Genomic DNA, 24,500 nt, shown 5'->3' with positions numbered 1-24,500 from the left:
ATCAGGGAAATGGAATGAAAATGTTAATAAGTCAATTATAGAAATCTCCTTAGGGATGCAAAACCTTAGTTTTTGTAATTTATAGACCAAAGTTCACTGTCAGTAAACTAAAATTTCCAAGAACTAAATTATTATAATAATATGAATGAAAAGTATAAAAATTAGTATCAACTAATATGAAATACATACACAGAAAATCTTATTCTGAATACTCTTTATTTGTTTTGCATTCAAAAAATCAATTGTTATTAGAAGAATCACAGTAAGCTGCAGATTAAGACCTCCTGGGAAAAGGTTGGAGGGATAAACCTTCCAGTAAAGTCAGACACCGCATGCCGTCATGATTCAGCTTTGTTTTGGCATCTAGCAATTTAGGAGCAAGATTTAGAGAAATGTTTAAAGAAATACAGTTTTTGGGTGTGAAAACCGATGCCAACTGGCTTTGTCAGAAACACCAGCTTCATCTGCAGAGACAAAGAACAGCTGAATTAGGATCTAGTCATTTCAAATTTTAATCTTGTTTAATTCTCATCTCTTCAACTCTTCTCTTTCAATTCTTTGTCCATTTAAAGTCTTAGAGTTTAGTGATCAGGACAGTGGACCAAAGGAATGAGTGAGAATTAAGATTTTACAAAGGAATTTCCTACTTTAAGCCAATTCACAGAGTGACTTCCTCCCTGTTAACTCTGAGGAGTCATTGGATCCACTATCAGTGCGTGCGGCCTAACTTCCAGTGAGTCCACCTGCTGATTCCCCATTTTCTCTTTCTCTTCCTCTTGTACTACAGCTTTTCCAATCCCAAATCCAACCCAGGCCCTTTCATTTTCAGTTGATCTTGTCACTTTGTACTTTATTGAGAAGATGAAGGTCCTTAGAGTTAAGCTCTTACATCCTCCCTCTCTCTCTTCTTAAGAGGCCCCATTATCTTTAAAAAAAAAAAAAAAACCCAATTACCTTCATATACACAGTGGAACAGATAATCAAGATTGCATAGGAAACCAAATCTCTCATTTCATGCCACTTTAAAAAAAAGCATAGGGGTGGCCAGGTAGCACAGCGAGTAAGAGCACTGGCTCCAGTGTCGGGATGACCTGGAGATCGAATCCCGGGCTCAGACACTTAGCACCCACCCAGAAACACCTGGCCGTGTAACCTTGAGCAAGTTACTTAACCCTGATTGCTTTTTAAAAAAAAAAAAGCATATAGTATTTCCTTCTTTTTAAAAAATACATTATTTTTCACCCAATTACATGTAAAAATAATTTTTAACTTTTTTTGAAAAAAGTTTTGAGTTCCAAATTCTATCCCTCCCTTTGTATTTCCTTCTAAACTTCTGCCTGTTTTCTTCATTAAAAATAAAAAGTTTCCATGCCCCCTGCCCCCTTTTTTTTTCTGGCATCAATAATGCCCAACTGTTCAGACTTTCATCACCTCTTTCCTTGGCTTCCTAATTGGTCTCCTTGCCTAAAGGTTGCCTTCACTTCAATCCATCCTCTCTGTAGCTGCCAAAATCTGCCCAAAGCCCAAGAAAAGGCCTTAGTGACTTCCTTATTGCCTCAGGAGTAAAATAGAAGCTCCCTTATTTGGCATTTCAGGCCTTTCATGAGCTACCTCCCACCCATCTTTCCATACTGATTCTAAATGGCTTCCCTTCATGCCATGTTCCACCCAGACCTAGTTACCCTTCTCTGTATGACTTGAGGGCTGTCCCTCCTCCCCATTCCCACATCTTGTAAAACCTCAGGCATAGCCCAAGTGCTAGGCCCTTACACAAAGCTGTTCATAAGTGATCTTGTTTGAAACAACAGTTCAAATCCCATGTTCCTTCAGGAAACCTTCCCTCTGAGATCACCTCCACTTTACCCTGTGTTTATTTGTATATACATTCTTCGGGGTGTGTTGTCTTTTCCTATTAGCCCGTGAGCCCCTTGAGGCCAGGACTGTGTTTTACTGGTGTTTATCTATCTAAGCACATGCTCACAGCAAGTGCTTATTAAAAGCTGTTAACTGACGGCTTCCCCCACAAGAATTACTTGTATTTAGCTTGTATATATTTTTGTATTTATTTTAATGGCCTTTCCCCAAGTAGAATGTGAGCCTTTGAGGTCAGAGACTTATTTTTTTTGTTTAACACCCTAATGCCTAACACAGTGTCTTGCACATATGCGCTCTTAATAAATTGTTCATCCAATTGATCTTAGAAGCCTTCAATCCAAACCCCTTATTTTTGCAAATGAGGATTCAGACTCAAGACCTCTGAGTCCAGATAACCCTCAGCTGGATTTTGTCCTATCGAAATCTGAAGCTGAGCAGGAAAGGAAATGACATGTACAAAGCAGTGTTTTAAGGACATTAGATACTGGCTCCAGGGCGTAGGGGAGCCAAATAGATTTTGATTGATTGCCTTATCCAGTTCAAAACTCAAATCTCACCAAGTAGTACTTCCCCTTGGTCAGTTCCTTTATCTACAGCCATCCCGAGCTGACACATTGATATTTTGCAGTCAGAAATAACACCACATTTATTTTATCTCCTTTTGGTACCTGGTAAAGGACTTTAAATGTGCTTAATAAATGATTATTAACAGATTGATTGAATCCTGAGCAGACTCCTGGGAAATCAGCCTCTCCAACTAGTTGTACCCATCCAACTGAAATGGGGTGTCAAACTAAATAAAATTTATTTTTCTATGAAGAAATGTCTTTACAATTATAGTAATATGGGAGATCTAATTTTTCTCTATTGAAAAAAAAGTTACCAAATTAAAGAGGTCCCAAGTTGTTCTTAAAAGACCCAAGGGGTCCATGAAGAAAGCCTCACCATTAGCTTTTTCAGAAAGCATTCATTTGCCTCCTCTTGTTAATGTCTCTCTTAATTTGGCAGAGAGAACACACAGGACAGCACCAAATCACCATGAAGTCATTGCAAATGGATCCCTGTTGAAAGGAGTAAAAATCAAAATCATTAAGATCATGGCTTTTATTTTTTATTTTTTTTAAACATTTGATTTTAAAACTTTGAATTCCAGATTCTTTCCTTTCCTCCCTCATCACCCACCCTCACTGGGAAGATAAGCAATTTAGTATAGGTTGTACCTGTGTAGCTATGCAAAACATTACCATAGTAGATATATTGTAAAAGACTGACTATATTTCCCTCCCTCCTATCCCACCCCCCACCTGTTCTATTCTCTACTTTGATCCTGTCCCTTTTCAAAAGTGTGTGCTTCTAACTTCTTTCCCCACCCACCTGCCCTCCCCATCCATTATCTCCCCTCTCATCCCCTTCCCTCCTACTCTCCTGTAGGGTGAAATACCCTATTTAGTGTGTATTTCACTCCCTCCTCAAGCCAAATTCAATGAGAGTAAGGTTGATTCCCTTTTACCTTCCTGTTCTTCCCCTCCATTGTAACAGTTTTCCCTTGCCTCTTCTGTATGAGATAGTTTACCCCATTCTGTCTCTCCCCATCTCCTCTCATTATATTCCTCTCTCACCTCTCAATTTCACCTTTTAAGTATCATCCCTTCCTATTCAGTTGGTCTTGTGCCCTCTGTCTATGGATACCTGTACATATATATATATATACACATACACTCACATATGTATTCATATGCACATATACTCTCCTCTATAGACATATGTATGTATGCACACATACATACATATACACATATACATACATATATATATACATGTTTATATTCCCTTCAACTATTCTTATACTGAGAAAAGTTTCATAAATTACAATTATTGTTTTTCCTTATTTTGTTTTTTGGAGGCAGTCAGGGTTAAGTGACTTGCCCAAGGGCACACAGCTAGTAAGTGAAAATTATGTGAAGCTCATGGCTTTGAAGTGGTTCTGAGATATATGAGAGAGGCAAAAATAGACACAGATCCTTGGGATAGAGAATCCAGTTTAATGAAATCACATAAAATTTAGTAAGGAAGGTTTCCTTTTTTTCATACAAATCTCCCTTTTTATATTTAATTTTTCTAATGCATTTAGAAATACTCCATTATTCTAAGACCTGTGATTTTGACCCAGTGATGCAGATCCACATAATTCAGTAGGTGGTCTTTAAGAGTTGGATCCACAAATTGAACTTAGCTAAACAGGTCCATGCATAGCAGGCAGAGCAGTGGCCATAGGACCCATGCTTAAACCTTTCCAGCTTCTGCTGATACAGCCTGCAAAGATCCCTGGGTCACTTCCATATCAAGATGGGGCGTCAAGGACTTGACAGTTCAGGAGGCAGCCTGGAGTCAGAAAGACCTACATTCAAATTGGCTCAGACAGCTATGTGACTCTGGGAAATTACTTAATCTTTGCCTCAGTATTCTCAGCTGTAAAATGGGGATAATAGCATCTACTCAGGGATGTTCGGATAAAATATTAGTAAAGCACTTAGCATGGCCCCTGGCACCTAGTGGGTCTACATACTTACTTCTTCCCTTTTCCTAATTACTACAGAATAAACATCTCATGTTTATTTGTACCAGTATTGTACAGGGAGAGACTGATACAATTGGTGAAATAATATATATTGTGCTTTACATGTACAAATACGACACATAGAGTAAGTGCAAGGATTGTTAAACACAAGGCATTCTATTATGTCCCAAAGCAATGGCCCTTAACCTGAGGTCCATGAACTTGGTTGTTTAAAAAAAAAAAAAACTGGAAAACTCAATATAATTGCTTTCCTTGCATTCTATGTGTTTTATACATTTAAAAACATTCTGAGAAGTGGCCATATTGCCAACGGGGCCCATGACATACAAGAAAAAGTTTAAGAATCCCTGCCCTAAGTAAAGCCAAAAGGGATGGACTAGCTCTCTCCCCACCCCATTTTAATTCTTTTATTCAGGACAAGAAAGGAAGGGCGAAGCCACTTGGCTGGACTGCCCATGGACTGCTAATGGTTGAGGACCTCTCCAACCTGGTCAAATTATATCAATGACCATTTATTTAGGGCCTACCATGTTTCCTGGCCCTGGGCTAAGCACCAATGATAGAAAGAAAAGACCAAAGCCCAATTTGTAATAATATGAACACATCTGTCCATTTGTATAACCCTGCTGGGTGTGATTGTATGGCTGAGGAGAAGACTCACAGGGATGCCGTATCTGGTCCGGTAGAGGGTCCTCATGGCTACACTCGATCCACACAAACAGCATTCATTCATGTCAGAAGCCACCTGGCATGACAGGCAGAGGGTACAGAATGTCCCACAGAGACCTAATCATGGAGGAAATCACAAGCAGGAGTTACTCTAGGTTTTTTCTATTAAATCTTGAATTCTCCAAGGCCCCTTAAATTCAGTGGGGAGAGGAGAAAATATAATGAATGCAATACCCAACATCCTATGCCCTCCCCATCTCCCCAGCCTGGTCTTATGTGCCCATTTAGCATGTATGACGTCTCACAAGATCTTCATGAATAATAACGTTGCGTGGTTCCCTACTGGTCCAGTGTGGCTTATGTGAAACCTGAGTACGGCCTCTAATCAGTTTTAATTCCTGTGTGTACAGGAGTTTATTTGTAGGTGGATGGAGCTGGCATATTTGTTGTTGGGAAGAGAAACCTAAGAATGAAGGTTAGCAAAAGTGGGGGTAAAATCTTGATGAATCTGTGCCATTTTTGAGGAACAGAGTGATTCAAGCAGATTGAGAAAATGCAAAGATGAAATGACAAAGAATAAAGCAAAATTAAAAAAACTCCAACAACTGGGAGCCCTTATTAGGTATTGGGCAGATCATAATTAGGTGAAATGGATGGCTGGACCCCTCTTTTATCCCAATCAGTATTAATATGCTTGTGATTTTATAGGGATGGTGATTGGTAGTAATTATCAATAAATCTACAATCAACATATATTTAGTCAAATTAGCCAACTAATCAATATACATTTAGTATTAGCTAACCAATGAATATATTATACCTGTTATCAATATACATGTAGTTAATCAATTAATATTATACTGACCTATATATATATTTTTTTTGCTTTTTTTTTTTTTGGAGGGCAATTGGGGTTAAGTGACTTGCCCAAGGTCACAGGGCTAGTTTTTTTTTTTTTGTGTGTGTGTGTTAAGTGTTTGAGGCCAGAAGACTCAGGTCTTCCTGACTCCAGGGCCAGTGCTCTATTCACTTTGCCACCTAGCACCCCCACTGACCAATATATATTAATCAATTGAGTTCTGCCTCAGTGGCTTTTCTTGCAGATTTAATGTTTTTGGCCTTTTTTTTTTTAAAGGCCTTTTAAGGCCTTTTCAAGCTGCTTCTTATTTAAATCAATCATTTAATTATTTTAACTAAGTTAATTTAAATAAACTAATAAAAATTACTTTTTATTTAAATAGTATTTACTATATGTATATGTGTGCACATGTTTTTTTCCCTAGTAGACATTTAAAATGAATTTTTTATTTTGTACTTACCTAGTATATACATCCTAGAGTAGTACAGTTTCCGACACATAGGTATTTTTAAAATGCTTCTTTATTGATTGATGGTGTTTTATTTAATAAAAATGAAAGAAGAAAATAGGGCAGCTAGGTGGTACAGTGGATAAATGCCAGGTCCAGAGTCAGGAAGACTCATCTTTCTGAATTCAAATCCAGCTTGGGACACTTACTAGCTGTGTGACCCTGGGCAAGTCACTTAACCCTGTTTGTCTCAGTTTCCTCAACAGTAAAATTAGGTGGAGAAGGAAATGGCAAACCACTTCAGTATCTTTGCCAAGAAAACCCTAAATGGGGTCACAAAAAGTCAGATACAACTAAAAATGACTAAACAACAAAAATCTAAGAATTATTGGCCTCCCCCCAGTACATATTCTAGTATGTCATACAATTAAATTGCCTAGAAATAATGGAGACAGGCCCTTCTAGAAACCAAAGGATGCTGACAGAGAGGTGCTCCAATTGTAATCACCCAGAAACATAGTACCAAGTCCCAGGGCTTCAAATCAAAAAAGAAATCCTGCAAGCCACCAAAAAGGCAAAATTTGCACATCAAGAGTATGGTAGGGGCAATAGCCTAACCTGGCTCTAAAATGTATTTAAACCTTTTCATTTTCTTGTTCATCAGTTAGAAATTAACTTCTAACTCCTTGTACAAGTTCGCTAATCTTAAGGGAATAAATGCTATAACTGTATATTACCTAGCATGTTGTCTCCTTTAACCAAACTTTTTTAAAGGGTTGACAGGGGTTTTGATATGTGTTTAGAGGTGATTAGAACAACCTAGATGCTCTTCCTCACATATGGCTTTCCATTGCCTGCTTTTGACCTCAGGATGGTAATCTGTGCCAGGAATGCCTTCCTTATTCACTCCCACTTCTGAGAATGAATCTTTAACTTCTTTCAAATGCCACCTCTTATGTAAGGCCTTTTCAAGCTGCTTCTTATTTAAATCAATCATTTAATTATTTTAACTAAGTTAATTTAAATAAACTAATAAAAATTACTTTTTATTTAAATAGTATTTACTATATGTATATGTGTGCACTTGTTTTTTTCCCTAGTAGACATTTAAGATGAATTTTTTATTTTGTATGTACCTAGTATATACATCCTAGAGTAGTACAGCTTCTGACACAGGTATTTTTAAAATGCTTCTTTACTGATTGATGGTGTTTTATTTAATAAAAATGAAAGAAGAAAAAAATTAAAAGAAAAAAATGAAAGAAAATGAACTTTAGGTCTAATTATAAACATGCAGACTTGTTTATTAGTGATAGAATACAGCAGAATCCCTTTGTTATCTCAATCTTGAAATACATTCCGATATAATCTGGGGCTCAGTGTTATTTGCATAAGACTCTCCTCAGTGGTAGGGAGTAATAATTCGATGCATTTTGTTGCTTTGTGTGAGGGTCACAGTGAGAGCTAGTTACCATTCTCCATCAATGAGGAGGGTCTTATACGAATGCTCTTGAGTCCCAGGTTACACATAAGTAAGATTACTCATTGACAAGTACAAGGTGTATAAATCATTTGGTGATCACTATTATGTGTTTTTAAAAAAGGCAGCATTATATTGACTATGAATTGGCAGATATCATTTGGAACATGCTCGATAGGGATAGAAGAATGGAGAAGGGGGATCAGAAATTTGATTTGATACCAGTCACATTCAGTATTAACTTGGCACCGGGACTTACAGACTCCACAGTCGCTGCAGCAATCTAGAAGGCTAGTCTGCCAGTCAGAGGCTTGTGGATAAATACCCCTCTGCGGCTGAGTCACGACTACCACTGGCTGCACTTGCTGCATTTTTGAGGTAGGTTCTTAGAAGCCTACAGCCTGGAAAGGAAAGGAGAGAAATTATGTATCTTCAAACATCTTACGGTTATTGATGGCATTGTGTTTGGGTCATTTGGGTCAGTGTACCGTGTAATGGAAGGAACATCATTTCTGGCATGGGAAGACTTAGCTTTACTAGCCAATTACCTTTACTAGCCAATGTGACCTGGGCAAGTGATCTATAAAGAGGTAATAAATTTGTTATAAGGGAGGTGTCAGTAGGGTGATCCATCACTGATGTAAAAATAGAAGACATTAACAAGACATTTTTAGGGGCCTCTAGATGGTGCAGTGAATAGAGCACTGGCCTTGGAGTCAGGAAGACCTGAGTTCAAATCTGGCCACAGACACTTGACACTTACTAGCTGTGTGACCCTGGGCTAGTCACAACCCAATTGCCTCACCAAAAAAACCCATTTTAAAAATAAAGAGTAATAAAAATCAAATGGGAATAATAATATTTGTGCCAGATAGCTCATGGAATTGTGAAGAAAGTACTTTACAAGCTTTCATTTGCTCATTCATTCATTCAGTCAGTTAGCTCAGACCTATAAGGTTGTTGGTATAGGAAACTCCCAATGAGTAATTCGCTCTACCAAGTAGACCAGTCTATGCTTTGAAATTTATAGCTGGAGAGTTGCCTAGGGAGATGTAGATTAAGCGTCCTGGAAATACCTTATGAAACTCAACATATAGAAAGAGAATTTATCATCTTTTTCTCCATCCCAGTCTACCTCTCTTTATAATCTCCCTCCCTTATTTCTGTCCCAGGTACCACCATTTCTCCAGGCCCCAGGATAGTCTCAGCTTTATTCTTGACTGCACACTCTCACCCCACACAGCCAATCAATCACTAGATTTTACTGCTTGTACCTCCATTGGATGTCTCAAATCTTGACTCACACAGACACCACCCTAGTTCAGAGCCCCATCACCAGTCACTTAGACTATTGTTGTGGTCTCCTCATTGTTCTTCTTGCCTTAAATCTCACCTCTTCCAATCTATCATCTACACAGCTGCTAAAGTGATTTCCCTTAAGTACAGATCTAACCACATTGTTCAAAAAACTCCATTGCCTTTCCATCGCCTCTCTCGCTTAAAAATGTTTTTTTCCCCAATTATTGAGCATCTATTTTTTCCCCCTCACCTCCTCTCATCCTCAAGAAAGGAAGGAAAGAAGGAGGGAAAGAAAGAAGGAAGAAAGGAAGGAAGGAATAGAAAGAAGGAAGAAAAAGAAAGAAGAAAGGATGGAAAATAGGGAGGGAGAGAGGAAAAGAAGGAAGAGGAAGGAAAGGAAAGAATGAGAGAAGGAAGGAAGAAAGGATATTTCTTATTTTGCATTTTAGTTCATCATCTCTCTCCGTCATGAGGTGGGCAGTTCCTTGGAATTATGGTTGATTATTCAGTTAATAAATTTTCCTAAGTCTTATCAAGTTGTCCAATTTTATAATATTGATATTTTAATATAAATTGTTCTATTTTTGCTTCCTGAATTTTGCATAAGGACTTACAAGTCTTTCCATGTCTCTTTGAAACCATTGTTTCCCCTAATTTCTTGTAGCACAATAATACTCCAACATGTTCATGGATGATAACTTGTTCAGCCATTCCCCAATGGGAACACCCACTCTGACCCCTAGTTTCCAGGTTGGCTTTTTTTTTTTTTTGTGATCATGAAAGGAGCTGCTATAATTATTTTGTACATAGGAGGTCTTTTCCTCTTTCTTTGATTTATTAGGTCTATAAATCTAGCTGTAGTATAGTTGGGTCAAAGGCATGCACAGTTTAGGAACTTTTGGGATACAACCACAAAATGCTTTCCAGAATAGCTGGACCCATTCACAGCTCCCTGCTGACCTACAGATCCTCCAGCATTGGTCACTTTATTTTTTCTCATCATCTTTGCCAATCTGATGGGTGTGAAGTAGAAACTCAAAATCGCTTTAATTTACATTTCTCTAATGATTATTTGCTGCATTTTAAAAATATGACTATAAATAGCCTGAGTGTCTTCCTTTTAAATCTGCCTGTTCATATCCTTAAATCATTTATCAATTGAGAAAAGTTCTTATTCTTATAAATTTGAATTAGTTCCTTATATATTTTGGAAATAAGAACTTTATCAGAGAAACAAGCTTGAGGTTTTTTCCTGGTTGTTTCTCTACTAATCTTACTTGTATAAGATTTGTTTTTGTTAAAAAACTATATTTTGTGTAAACAAAATTATTATCTTCTGTGATCCTTCCTATCCCTTATTTAATCATGAATCTACCCCCTACCCCAAGTAATTTCTTACTCATTTTCCTAATTTGTTTATTCTATGAACTTTGATATCTAGGTCGTGTGTCCATTTGGAATTTATTCTGTCTGCATCTTATAGGTATAAGGTATATAGGTATAGGTATAAATCTAATTTCTTCCATATTGCTTTTGAGTTTCCCCGGAAAATTTTCATAAAATAGTTAGGTCCATTTCTATGGAACAGTAGTTTGTAGCTGCATTTTCAGAGTTCCTATGTGAGTTGGGATAGGTAGACTACCAAGTATTTTATACATTCTGCAGTTATTTTAAATGAAATTTCTTTTTCTATCTCTTCCTGCTGGGTTTTATTGGCATTATACCCCAAGGCCGATGATTTGTATGGATTTATTTTATATTCTCTAACTCTGCTGAAGTTGTTTTTTCTCCAAGTATACTATCATATCATCTGTAAAAAGTGATTATTTTGTTTCATTTTTCTTGTGCTTATTTCCTTTCTTATTTGAGATATTTCCTCAATTTTTCTTTCTTATTTCTCCTTCTTGTCTTGGTTGTATAGCCAACATTTCTAGTACCATGTCAAATAGAAGTGGTGACAATGAGGGGCGGCTAGGTGGTGCAGTGAATAGAACGCTGGCCCTGGAATCAGGAGGACCTGAGTTCAAATATGACCTCAGACACTTAACACACACAAAAAACTAGCCGTGTGACCTTGGGCAAGTCACTTAACCCCAATTGCCCTCCAAAAAGAAAAAAAAAAGAAGTGATGACAACATCCTTCTTTAATCTCTTATTTTAATGGAAAGAATTCTAATATATAATTCTGGCTCTTGGTTTTAGATATATACTATATGTCATGTTAAGAAAAGATCCATTTATTCTTGTGTTTTCTAGTATTTTTTAACAGAAATGGGTGTTATAGTTTGTTAATGCTAATTCTGAATCTATCAATATTATATGATTTTCATTTTTTGTTATTAATATGATTAAGTTTATAGTTTTTTTTTTAATATTAAATCAACCTTGCATTTCTGATATAAATCCAAGTCTGCGCAACATATGACCCATGGGCTACTCATGGCCTACCAAAAGATTACTGGGTGGCCTGTGAAAAATATAGGGTTGGGGAGGCTAGGTAGTGCAGTGAATAGAGCACTGGCCCTGGAGTCAGGAGGATCTGAGTTCAAATCCAGCCTCAGACACGTGACACTTACTAGCCATGTGACCTTGGGCAAGTCACTTAAACCCAACTGCCCTCCAAAAAGCAAAAAAGAAAAATACAGGGTTACCACTGTGCAGTTTCTTGTCTGTCAGGTGTCTCTAGTGTAACCTATCTGCAGCCTGAAGAGGCTTAGCCTATTTTAATTTTGGCCCCTACCTACTGCCAAGTTGTGCAGGTCTGTTGTAGCCTCTGCTAATATTTAAAATTTTTGTATCAATATTTATTAGAGATATTGGTCGGTGGTTTTCTTTTTCTGTTTTGTCTCTTCTTAGTTTAGGTATCAAAACCATATTTGTGTCATAGAAGGAATTTGGTAGAATCCATCTTTTGCTATGTTTGACACAGTTTATGTAATAGTAGACTTAATTTTTTTGAAGGTCTGATAGTGAATTCACTTGTGAATCCATCTGGTCCTAGCTTTTTTTCCCCCTTTGGGAGTTCATTTATGGCTGATTCGATTTCTTTTTCTGACGTTATTTGGCTTTATAAAGCCCTTTGCACCCTTGCTCCAATGTGTCTTTACATCCTTTTTTTGCATTATTCCCCTTTCTGCACTGTTTTGTCTAGCCAAACTGGCCTTCTCTCTGTTTCTCATACATTGCATTCTTATCTCTGTACCTTTGTGCTGCTTGCTCCTCAAGGCTGGAAGGTGTTCCTTTCACCCCCAACTTATAGAATCTCTCTCTTCCAGACTCAGCTCAAGTTCCCCATCCTACTACGAAACCTTCCCTAATCCCCTTAATTTCAAGTGCCCTCTATCCCTGGCTACCTCATTTTCATTTTGTATATATTTATATATGTGCGATTTTCCCTCTCTCTAACTGAATATAAGCTTCTTGAGGGCAGGAATTCTTTCCTTCTTTCTTTAGGATTTATAGAAAATAGATTTCCCCCCTTTCTGCCAAAACAAAAATAAAGGAAAGCACCAATAAAAACGACAAAAAGCTACCATCCAGCAATCAGTAAATCCTGAAAAGATGTTTGTGGTACCTTGAGAGGCACTTGTATGTTCACAAAATTAGTTTCTTTTTAATGAACCATTTTGACAGAAGACCTTGGCAGATCAGAACTCAGATACTAGAGGGGGCTTTGTGGCTTTAGCTGACCACTGTGCCCTTTTAGTAAACTGGCCCTGCCTTGTTCCATGCCTGGAAGGCTTTTCCTCTTATCGGTACCTGCTACTTTCCCTGATTTCCAAGTCTCAGCTGAAGTGGTGCTCTGAGACAACACCCCAGTTTATCTCGTTTGATCCTTGTTTGTGCAGAGTTGTCTGCGAGCTCCTTGGGAGAAGCTTTTTACCTTTCTTTGTGTCCCAAACACTTAACACAATGCTTGGCACATAGACACTTAATGAATGCTAACTAATTGATGGACTCATTTTTCCTTATCTGTAAAATGGGAATGATAATAAAACTTGTACTACCTATCTAACAAAGTTGTTGTGAGGAAAGTGACCATATAAACATGAGTTGTGATCTTAAAGGATTATGGTAAATTCATTTTCTTTTCGTGGAAAGCAGAGGTTTACAAAGGCAGCGTGGTTTCTTAGGTGGAATCCTATGAAATCTGAGTCAAGAAGGCCCCAGGCAACTCTCAGCATCTCGGGACCTCAGGTATTTCATCTATAAAATAGGGGTCTTCCCCAGACAAAGTCTAAGTTCCCTTCATTGATGACCCCGAGGAATACTAGTTTAAAGGTTTGGCATTTCCTTTTCAGTGTCATCATTCAGTGGTAGTATTATCACCAATGACATTTCCAGAAAATATCCATATTCAAAGAAAATTTGGGCGGTAGTATTTTGAGTCCGTGTTTTACCAATTTTAAAACAGAAAAATCAGTGATCCATTTCACAAATCTGCTTATGGAAAAAGTAGAGGGCAGATGGTAGGGGCAGGTACCACAGCAGAAAAAACAACTTTTCCCTGAAATGTTCTTAAATGGACAATAAAACTAACTTTTAGCCTAGAGACCCTTAGTTTCACTTTGATAGAAAGCAACCACACCCTTTCTAACAAACTGAGATCCATTCTCTCTAATTGAGAGTATGAGGAAATAAAAGGGAAAAAATATTGAATTTCTGTTACTCACACAAGTCACAAAGCTCAGCATCAAAGGACCTTAGGAAGACTTAAACACACCCTCTCTTTTCAAATAGATGGTAATTCCCTTTGCTGTTCCTCCCTTTGCTTTCTAGAGCTCATCTTTTCAGATCCAAGCAAAAGCTAAATTGACTAGCACTCATCCATGAAAAGAAATCAGGGCTTAGTAAAAATAAATGCTAAGTAATAATAACTCACCTTTACACAGTAATTTAATATTAAAATAATAATAGCTGGTATTTGTATAACCCTTTAAAGGATTCACAAAGCACTTTATGTAGGTTATTTCATTTGATCTGGGCAACAAACCTCTGAGGTAGATGCTATTATTTTCCCCATTTTACAGATGTAGAAACTGAGGCAGGGTGAGGTCAGGTGACTTGCCCACGTCCCTACAGCTAGTAAATAGTAGGGGAAGTATTTGAACTCAGTGTCTTTCTTGACTTTTAAGTCTAGCACTCTCTATCCATGATATTCATCATTTAATCAATCAGCAAACATTTATTAAGCGCCTACTATGTGTTAGAAACCTTACACTAAGTTAGTCTAACACCTCCTAGTTAGTTATTATAAAAGAAAAAGAACCTCAACCCCTCCCCCCCCATTATTAGAGACTGTTATCCACATAGTGGATAGATACTTGATGCCTCTGGGTCCTTGGGTGAATTGCATAATTTCCCTCAATCTCTGTTTACCCGTCTGTGAAATGGAGATGGGAACACTTGCAGGGTTGTTGTGAGACTCACAACATTGGTAAAGAACTTTGGAAATCTTAAAGGGCTATTGTTCTGATTATTTTTATTATCATAATGACCCAGGAGATTAATTGAGAAAATATACTTCCCCCCTTTTCGTTCTTTGCAGAAGTGAAGGTATATATATAGGTATGGAATATTACATATATTATCAGATGTGGTTGATTTTGCTGAAATGCTGTTTAAAAAAAATATTTGTTAAAAGGAATGACTGTGCTGAAGGAGGGATATATTTGTAAATTAAGGTGATGTTTAAAGGCAACAATAAAAATAGGATTTTTAAAAAAGAAAGCTCAGGGTACTGGGCTGGACACATGACTGTTTCCAAGGTTCTTGGGTTTGGGTTCCTGGGCTGTCTCCATCAGGACCGGAGGTGGTCAAGGTGGTGGTGGTTTGACAAGGTGTGTCTTCCTCTCAGGGTGATGCTTTGGTTAGGCTGGCTGCCTGCCCTGTGGGTGTTTTGGGGTGTTGGCTGGCAGTTGATGGGCATGTCTGATCCCTTCTCCGTCGGATTCGCTCCCCTTCATGATGGCTGTGAGAGGGCAGGAGGTCTGGGGTCATTGCCTACCCCTCCCAGCTCTCCTGTGTTCATCTGCATGTTGGTGTAGAAATTGTTTTCCTGCCTGTGATCAATTTACCCTGTAGTATATACATGGTGTTCTAGTGTCTAGCAGTGTTTGGCACTGTCAGACACTAACTGTGTGACCTTGGGCAAGTCACTTAACCCTGTTTGCCTCAGTTCCCTTATCTGTAAAATGTGCTGGAGAAAGAAGTGGCAAACCACAACCACTCTAGTATCTCTGTCAAGGATAACAGGCACTTAATAAATGCTTGTTAATATATTGATTGATGAAAGCCATAGCCTATTTCTAACGATGACCTGTGTTCAAGAATGGGCATGATCATCAGCAATGTATGAGTGGAAAGAGGCTCCCCACTCTGATAGGGAGACTGGACAGCCCAAGATCTACGTGGGTACTTGGGAGAGCTAGCATGAGAGGGAGGGCAGGGAAGAAGCATTTACATGGTGCCTTAACACTGTGCTAAGTGCTTTACAAATATTACCTTATTTGATTCTCGCAACACTGGGAAGTAGGTGCTATTATAATTTTATCCCTATTTTACAGTTGAGGAAATTGAGGCAGAGTGAGGTTAAGTGACTTGCCCAAGGTCACTCAGCTAGTGAAAATCTAAGCTGACTCTAGGCAAGTTTCCCAACCTGGGCAGCCCACCCAAAGAAAACAACAAAATGCAGTCTACGATGAGCAATTTGTCACTTACTTAGATGGAAATGACCTCCAGGGATCCCCTCATTTAACCATCTTTGCTGCTTTTAGTCTCAACAAGAAGTCCTCTTAGCTGATTTGGGACCCAAAAATTCACTAAGATTTTTTTTTGTTGTGGGTAGGTTTGACCAAGGGTGAGCTTGTAAATTGAGCCACTAGGTGCGCCATGGTGCATAGAGTGCCAGGTCTGGCTTCAGGAAAACTCTTCCTGAGTTCAAATCTGGCCTCACACACTTACCAGCTGAGTGACCTTGGGCAAGTTACTTAACCCACTTTGCCTCAGTTTCCTCATCTGTAAAATAAGCTGGAGAAGGAAATGGTAAACCACTCCAATATCTCTGCCAAGAAAACCCCAAATGGGGTCATGAGGGTCTGACATGACTGAATGACAACAAGTCAATTAAAGGTCAAGGAGTTGAAGTCTTTGTTCTGTCCTACAAGAGATTTTTTAGTAAAGGGGTAAAGGAGTGAATGTTCACCGCCATCCCTTGTCTCTCCTGTCAGCTCCTGGGCAGACAGGGAGGACTGTGAAGATTTATAGGCTCCGCTGCCTAAGCGCCTGAAACTGCCAGGTGTGATTTCTTTTGTCTCTGACCCTGTTCTACTTGGCTCTCTGGTTGCCATTTTGTAGGCCAAGTTGGATGGTGCCTACCAGCCACATTAGCCACGAATCACTCTTGGTATAGCCAAAAGAGGTCTTGGGTTCGAATCACAACTATCTGTGGCACCTGCTGTGTTTGTGACCTTGGGCAAATTACTCAGTCTCTCTTGGCCTCCATTATCTCTGATCTTAGCCAAAAAACCCCCAAATACATTTACTGAATGCTTGCTATATGCAAGAAACTGTGTTGGTACTAGGAACACAAAGAAAAGAGTGAAAACCTGCCCCTTCCCCCAAGAGGATGCTTCTTTTTGGAGGGGGGTGGGCAGGGCAATCGGGGATAAGTGACTTGCCCAAGGTCACATGGCTAGTAAATGTTAAGTGTCTGAGCTGGATATGAATTCGAGTCCTCCTGACTCCAGGGCTGGTGCTCTATTCACTGTACCACCTAGCTGCCCCAAGAGGATGCTTCTTGAGGGGGATATAACATGTAAAAGAGTAGGTATGTACATACATGACAACTGGAGGAGGAAGGACAGACACTAACAAGCAGGTGGACAAGAAAAGGTTTACCTGAGTAGGTGGCTTGTGAGCTAAGCCAGGAAGGAGGCTTGGGATTCTAAAGTGATGGAAATGAGGATAAAGGGCATGTAGCCCCGGGATGGGGAGGGAGTGCATCCTGGGCTTGGAACAGGAAGTACATTCTAGAAATTATTATTCTCATTTTACAGATGAGGAAACTGAGGCAGCCAGAGGTTAAATGACCTGCCCAGGGTCACACAGCTAGTAAGTGTCTCAGGTAGGAATTGAATTCAGATCATATTGGACCCAGCTCCCAGCACTCTTCTCTACACCACCCCCTAGCTACAATAATCCAAAAAAAGAGTCTGCAGCCATAGTGAGAAGAATTTTAAAATGTCATGCAGTCTAGCTTATATTTTCTCCTAGAGACGAAAAGGAGTCACTGAATTCTTTTTTTTTTTTTAAGCAATGGGGGTTAAGTAACTTGCTCAAGGTTACACCACCAGTTATTTCTGGGTGTGGTGCTGAGTGTCTGAGCCCGGGATTTGATCTCCAGGTCATCCCAACACTGGAGCCGGTGCTCTTACTTGCTGAGCCACCTGGCTGCCCCTAGTCACTGAATTCTTAAGCAGAGAAATGATGTAGTCAGGCTTGTGCTTTAGAGTCATTATTTTGGCTCCTGTGTGGAAGCTGGATTGGAGAGGAGAGTCTGGAAATGGAAGCCAACTAGTCTAGGAGAGAAGGGATGAGCTGGGACAGTGAACATAAGATATGGAGAGAGACTCAATCCATCTTGTAACTCATTGGATATGAAGGTCGAGAGAGGGAAAATAGAATGGAGGATGGCTCCTAGGTTAGGAACCTTCAAGACTGGAAGGTTGGTGATGCCCCAACAGAAAGGGGAAAACATGGAGGAGGAGGGCGTTTCTGGGCAGGGAGGAAGACAATGACCTCCATTTTGGACGTAGGGAGTGTGAGAAGCAGAGGCGTCCTCCAGGCCACTTGGGATTCAGGATGGTCACTCAAAAAAGAGAAGATGGCTCCATGGTCATCAGCATGGAGATGATCACTGAACTAATGGGAAATGCTTAGGACACCAAGATCCGAGGGTACTGAGAGAGGACAATGTGAAAAGCTTCGTGAGACCCCCTTGTCAGGACATGAAGAGTCAGAAAACAAGAATGATAAAGATTGGGCAGAAAATTAGGAGAATCAAGACAGCGGTGTTGCAAAACCCAGGAAGCGCTCAATCATGATCCGGGAAGACAGGGGCAAATGTGTCGAAAGCTCAAGGAAGATAAAGAGAGAGTAGTCACTGAATTTAGCAATGGAGAGCACACTGAAAGCTTGGAGGGGGCAGTTTCAGTTGAGGTGAAAGCCAGACTGCAAATCATGAGTGACAGCAGAGGAAAGGGAGGCAAGTGTAGAAGACTTTTTTGTTTGGTTGTTAGAGAAGAGAAATATAGCAAGACAGCCTGAAAGGATCTGCAGGACCAAGGGAAGATTTTGTTGTTTCTAAGGATGCGAATATCTGGGCATATTTGAAGGGAAGAAGGAAGAAGCCAGAGGACAGAAAGATACTGAAGATTAGAGAGTCAGGCATGACTGAGGAGGTGGGCTGTTAGAGGAGAGGAAAGGGGGACCCAAGTGCAGAGGAGGACAGACTCGTCAGAGACTAGACCAAAGGAGAAATAATTGAGGGAGAAGGCAATGAAGTATCCTGAAACAAATACTGATGTCGGAGGACCTGGGTTCAGATCCCACCTGACATCAAGAAACTTTGCCTTAGTTTCCTCAAGTATAAAATGAGCAGGTTGAAGTAGATGGCTTCTGGGGTCCCTTCTAGTCCTATCATCACCTCCAGCCTCTATGCTTTTGCAGTGGCTGTTCCCCATGCCTGGAGTACACACACTCCTTCCTCACTTTTACCTCTTAGGCTGCCTTGTTTCCTTCAATACTTAGCTTAAGCATCCCCTTTTTTTATTTAATAATATTTTATTTTTTCCAATTATATGTAAAGACAATTTTCTTTGGTTTTTTTTTTTTTTGGAGGGCAATTGGGGTTAAGTAACTTGCCCAAGGTTACATGGCTAGTGTTTTTGTGTGTGTAGATGTTAAGTGTCTGAGGTGGGAACCAAACCCAGGTTCTCCTGACTCCCGGGCCGGCACTTTACTTACTGCACCACCTAGCCACCCCTGTAAAGGCAATTTTCAACAATCATTTCTGACAGATCTTGAGTTCTCAATTTTCCTCACTTCCCCTCCCCAAGACAGCAAGCAATCTGATATAGGTTACACATTTGCAATCATTTAAAACATTTCCACATTAGTCATGTTGTGAAAGAAGAAACAGAATGAAAAGAAAAAAAACCACCAAAAGAAAAAGTGAAAACAGTCTGCTTTGATCTGCATTTGGACTCCCTCAGTTCTTTCTCTGAATGTGGAGAGCATTTTCCATCAGGAGGCTTTTGGAATTGTCCAATTGTTCTAAATGAATCCTTTCCTGACATCCCCCTACCCCTCTGGTTACCGGTGTCCTTTCCAGACAAAATGACTTAGGATTTATTTTGCTTAAATTTATGTGTGTGCATGCTGTTTCCTCTTGTAGAATGCAAACTCTTAGAAGGCAGCTGTGTTTCATTTTGCTGTGTGCCCCTCATATAAGAGACACTTGGAAGCTTCTCGATTGATTGAGGGATTCTGAGGGGAGAAGAGGGAGCTCACAGCGACGACGCCTTCTCTTTTCCCAGGCAGATAGGAGCTAAGGTGCTCTGTGTGAATGAGGATGGGGGGGGGATGGTATGGAAGGCTTGGAGAGGTAAAAAGACTGTTGGAGGGTGTGTTAGTGAACCAATTAATAAAGGGTCAGGATTTGCATCAGGAGAAGCCAGCTGGACAATCAATCAGCCAACAAGTATTTACCAAGTGATTTACTATGGATCAGGCTGCCCAAATGAGGTCAGATAACATGGGAGTGGTCGTGACTTCCTCTGGCACCCTTTGATTAAGGCTCAATGTTCAATTACTATGTGCATGCAGATAAGGCAGACTGGGGGGGTTGGGCAAGGCATGGCTGTTGATAGGGCTCTATGCAGACAGAGGTCAGCTGGTAGGTGAGCTGATTAGGACATGCATGTGTGTGTATGTATATACATGTACATATATTTACACATACAACTACTCACATGTGTATGTGCATGCATGTGTGCATGTATAGTTCTATGTATATATGTATGTGTATATATACATATTTACATATAAATACATGTATATACATATTATGCAGGGTATCCCCAAAGTCTTAGTATCAGTTTAAGCTTATTTAAAGGTTTGAGGACAGTTTAAATAAGATTTAAGTTTGTTCAAAGCTTAAAGCTACACTAAGACTTTTGGGGCACCCTATGTCTATTTTTGGAATTTAAGTTATTATAAACTCTTGGAGGTCAGGACATGTTTTCCCCATCATAGTTGGCATTTATGGAATATTTTACTGTTCACAAAGTGCAAACATACATTATCACATCCCATCCTTACAATAACCCTTGGAAGGCACTCTTATTATTACATTAAACAGATAAAGAAAGTGAGACTCAGCAGGGTGGGAGAGATGCCGGTGCTGAAAAGTGCCCTTTACTATACAGAAGGTGCTAGAGGCGGTGAAGACTGTGAATGCCTGTCTGAGAGCAAGCCCCTGGGGTTCCAGTGGACTGCCCTGGCCTGGCCCCGCCCAGTCCAGCATCAGCTAGTCCAGCAGCAGACCCACCTGTCCGCTGTTCTGCTGGGCTGGTTCCTCAAAGGAATGGCATTTCAGTCAGAGCTCAAATATGACCTTTCCCTGTGACTGTGGCTGACCTCTAATGACCTTCCTTTCTGACCCTTCCCCTTCTATAGCTAAGATAGTTAAGGTTACACAGCTAATTAAGAACCTGGGCCAGAATCCAAATGCAGGTTCTCTGAATTCAAATCCAGCTCCTTCTGCAAACATTGACTTAATGAATAAAAATCCCCTACAAAGCTCTTTTGAAAACTCTTTTTCTAGACAAAGTCCATTCTTGCTTCATTGAAAGAACAACACAGAGCAGTTCCTTTTAGTGCTTTCAGTTTGGAAAGGATGTGAGAGGGGGTGTTGGGGGTTCATTCGTCTGTGACCCTCATAAAGGCTTCCGGAAGTTTAGAAAAAGGCTTCCTTTACTGTAAGCAAGATGAAATCATAGTGGGTGCACATCATGAAACGGTCTCCCCCCCCCCATCCAAACCACTTCCATTTCTGACCATTCAAGAGAGTGACAGAAGGACCCAATTTGGACCGAACTAGTGAGTACCTGGGGAGAAGGAATTAAAATGCCTTTGGGAAAACTTTAAAACATGGGGCAGTGAAGGTGTTAAGTCAGTAGCCAGTAAACATTCATTAAATGTCAGACACCATGCTAAACCAGGAGGATACCTCAAGGGGATATAAGGAAAGGCAGAAAAATAATCCCTACTCTCACAGAGCTCACCGGTTAACGAGTGAGATCGTACAATTATTGTCTTCCCGGCCCCATTTGAGGTTTTCTTGTCAAAGATACTGGAGTGGTTTGCCGTTTCCCTCTCCAGCTCATTTTACAGATGAAGAAACTGAGGCAGAGTTATTAAGTGACTTGCCCAGGGTCACACAGCTGGTAAGTGTCTGAGACTAGATTTGAACTCAGGAAGATGAGTCTGCCTGGCACTCTATACATTGTGCCACCTAGCTGCCCATAACTCAGTACAAACAAATACTGGGTAAATTGGAGACAATTAGTAAAGTGTTAAAGATTCTCAGTGTCTGAAAGCTTTTCCCCTTCTTTAATTCACCTATTTTATTTCTTAGTTATTTATATTATTCCCAAATTATACCTCCCCTTGTTTAATGCTTCCTACCCCATGGGTTGGCATTCATAGACACCTCATTTTCTCTCCTTTGCATGCCTGGCATGCCAGTTGAGAAGAATCATACTTGGATTTTTCTCACTGATGTCACTCACACTCCATTTCAGTTTTTGTTGGATAAAATTTCTCATTGCAATGCTGTCATCTCACACAGTAGGCATTCACGCAAATGAGAGTAAAGCGAGGCAAGAAGCATTCTAAACATTAAAAAAAGAAAAGAAAAGAAAACGGGATGGCTAGGTTGTGCAGTGAATAGAGTACCAGCCCTGGAGTCAGGAGGACCTGAGTTCAAATCCGGCCTCAGACACTTAACACTTACTAGCCGTGTGACCTTGGGCAAGTCACTTAACTCCAACTGCCCTGCATTACTCCCTCCAAAAAAAAAGCCAAAAAAAAAAAAAAAACCAACCCCCAAACACGCAGAAGCCAAATTGGAAAGCATTAAATGATTATGAGCTAAAATGTTTCCAAAAGACTCAATGAAAAATGCTACCCACCTCCAGAGAGAGAGAACTGATAGACTCTGAGTGCAAACTGAAGTATAATTTTCTCACTTTCTTTGTTTTTTTATGTTGCTGACATGTTGCATGATTTTACATGTATAATTGATATCATATTGCTTGACTTCTCAGGGGGTTGGGGAGGGGCAGAAAGGAGGGAGAGAATTTGAAACTCAAAATTTAAAAAGAAAAGAATGTTTAAACTTAAAAAATAAACTTTTGAAATAATAAAAAGCAATAAATTGATCCAAATTCAAGTTTGAAAATTCAAGTACCCCATGCTATTTAACCTGAGTGAAACCTCAAAGCACACAAAACACATTCTCTTTAAAATTTTAAAATAATTTTACAGGTGAATTATGAAAGTATATCTTAAGACATACCAGGACCCTTAAGAAACTTTTGGAGAAAAAAAAAGTTAAATCAAGCAATTATGTTTAAGTATGAATGCACATGGAAATGAACAGTGAAGTCATTGACCAACCTGGTAATGTAATTTATTAAAGCTATATCTACTAAGAAGCAATATCTGTTATTATTACCAATTAAACAAAAATTCAAGGCTTTAAGCTTGAATAGAAAGCCAGTCCCCTTTCGTGTGAACAACAGAAGATAAAGTATTGCCCATCCTACAAAGTATTTACTATTACTTTCAGAAACGATCAGTCAACAATTGTTTATCAAATGTCTGCTATGTACCAGGAACATACAAAGTCAAGTGTTCGAGAAAAATAATGCTAAAGAAGAGAAGGTTTTCTGTGTTGAGAGTCAAAAAAAAATCATCTATCTGATCAAATAACTACTCACAGTCCAAAGGCAGGTGCAGAGCTGGAGAGGGAGACAGGTCTTCTCTGCTGGGAGCTCACAGTAGAAGTGAAACCTATGCAGGAGGGAGGTACAAATATTTTTTCTACAGTAATTAACTGGAACAAAAGATACGCTCCCAGGCACCCAGTGACCAGCAGTTTCCGAGTGTGTTTATGGTATCCAAGAAAAAAGCAGCCCTGTGAAAAGAACAGTGTATTTATTTCCATGTTTCGAACCTACCTAAGGCTTTACTGGGCAGTGGTCAGAGAAAAAGGCATGGTTTTGAATCCTAATTTGTATCTCACAACTTGGAGGTTTTATTCAAATATTTCTGCTTCCCCAGTATCTGCATAGCAAATTTCTATACCCATAGGGGTATAGAAAATCAGAGGATCACATCAATATGCTTTGCCTCACATCACTCCACTGTCCCAATCTTTTTTTTTTCTTTTTAGTGTATAGAAATGCCATCATACTCTGGATGAGGCGGAAATGTCCTGAAGCAAAAGGAGAAATCAGTCATAGGGCAGACTGGAGGACCATCCACTTGTCTGTATGACCTAGAACCTCTATGGGCCTCAGTTTCTCCCCCTGTAAAATAAAGCGGTTGGACTCAAGGTCTTTGGAAATTCTTTATGTTCTCGGTCCATGGGCCTCTGATCCCTCATGTGATATGTCTGAGAGGTAAATCTAGGAAAGAGGGAAGGGAATGAATTGTTTTCAGAAGTTTTCAGGTTCTGGTGGTAGAGCCCAGCCCAGGAGCCAACTCCCTGAGCAGGAGTTGTGGAAGGACACATCTTTGTGGAATGATGCGTCCCCTCTGCCAAAGCCTCCCATCACTTGAGGGACCCCTCAGGATCTGGAAGCAGTCCATTACTGTCTGTACCCTGCTCTCTCATGGCAACCATCAGTCAATCAGCACCAGAGATAGATGGGAAATTTGGCCCTGCAGAACGATGCCAAAGAATTCCTGACCCCACTTCCTTTGGGGGAAGATGCTGATAACTGGGCCCCTGAATATCAGTGGCTACTCCGACCAGTAGCTTTAAGCCCCACTTCTGGGACCCACAGGGGACAGAACTGAAAACAGGACTTTCCATAGCCCCACAGGCCTCTCTGGAATGAATTTGATTCCCTTGAAAATAGAATGAAGGCAAAGGTCTAGGAACCTGGAATGTTGGTGCCCAGAAGCATTTTCTTCTGTTCCCATTTTGTGGTAGAAAGTG

The 24,500-nt window shown here is 39.8% G+C and overlaps 1 protein-coding gene across 1 annotated transcript; it reads right to left on the bottom strand.

Moving 5' to 3' along the window:
* Positions 1–197: 197 nt before the first annotated feature.
* PLAC8 (placenta associated 8) lies at positions 198–23,397 on the bottom strand. Its single transcript, XM_069092442.1, has 5 exons — positions 23,275–23,397; positions 8,169–8,310; positions 5,115–5,239; positions 2,821–2,936; positions 198–464 (listed from the first exon to the last, which is right to left on the bottom strand). Exons 2-4 carry the CDS (start codon positions 8,278–8,280, stop codon positions 2,832–2,834), a joined length of 342 nt encoding a protein of 113 aa, XP_068948543.1. The 5' UTR covers positions 8,281–8,310; positions 23,275–23,397; the 3' UTR covers positions 198–464; positions 2,821–2,831.
* Between the last annotated feature and the right edge of the window lie 1,103 nt (positions 23,398–24,500).

This window comes from Petaurus breviceps, unplaced genomic scaffold (assembly GCF_028583685.1).
Source record: "Petaurus breviceps papuanus isolate PSGF00001 unplaced genomic scaffold, PetGlider_PUasm1.0 126, whole genome shotgun sequence".
Taxonomy (NCBI): Eukaryota; Metazoa; Chordata; class Mammalia; order Diprotodontia; family Petauridae; genus Petaurus; species Petaurus breviceps.
This window is presented reverse-complemented; position numbering and strand designations above follow the sequence as displayed.

Excerpts from the sequence above, each read along its gene's own strand:
- PLAC8 (XM_069092442.1), bottom strand. The coding sequence starts at position 8,280 with ATGCAGCAAGTGCAGCCAGTGGTAGTCGTGACTCAGCCGCAGAGGGGT. Across the intron at positions 5,240-8,168 it reads CTGCAGCGACTGTGGAGTCT|GTCTCTGTGGGACATTCTGT; the intron begins GTAAGTCCCGGT and ends CTCCATGATTAG. Across the intron at positions 2,937-5,114 it reads GGACCAGATACGGCATCCCT|GGATCCATTTGCAATGACTT; the intron begins GTGAGTCTTCTC and ends TCCTTTCAACAG.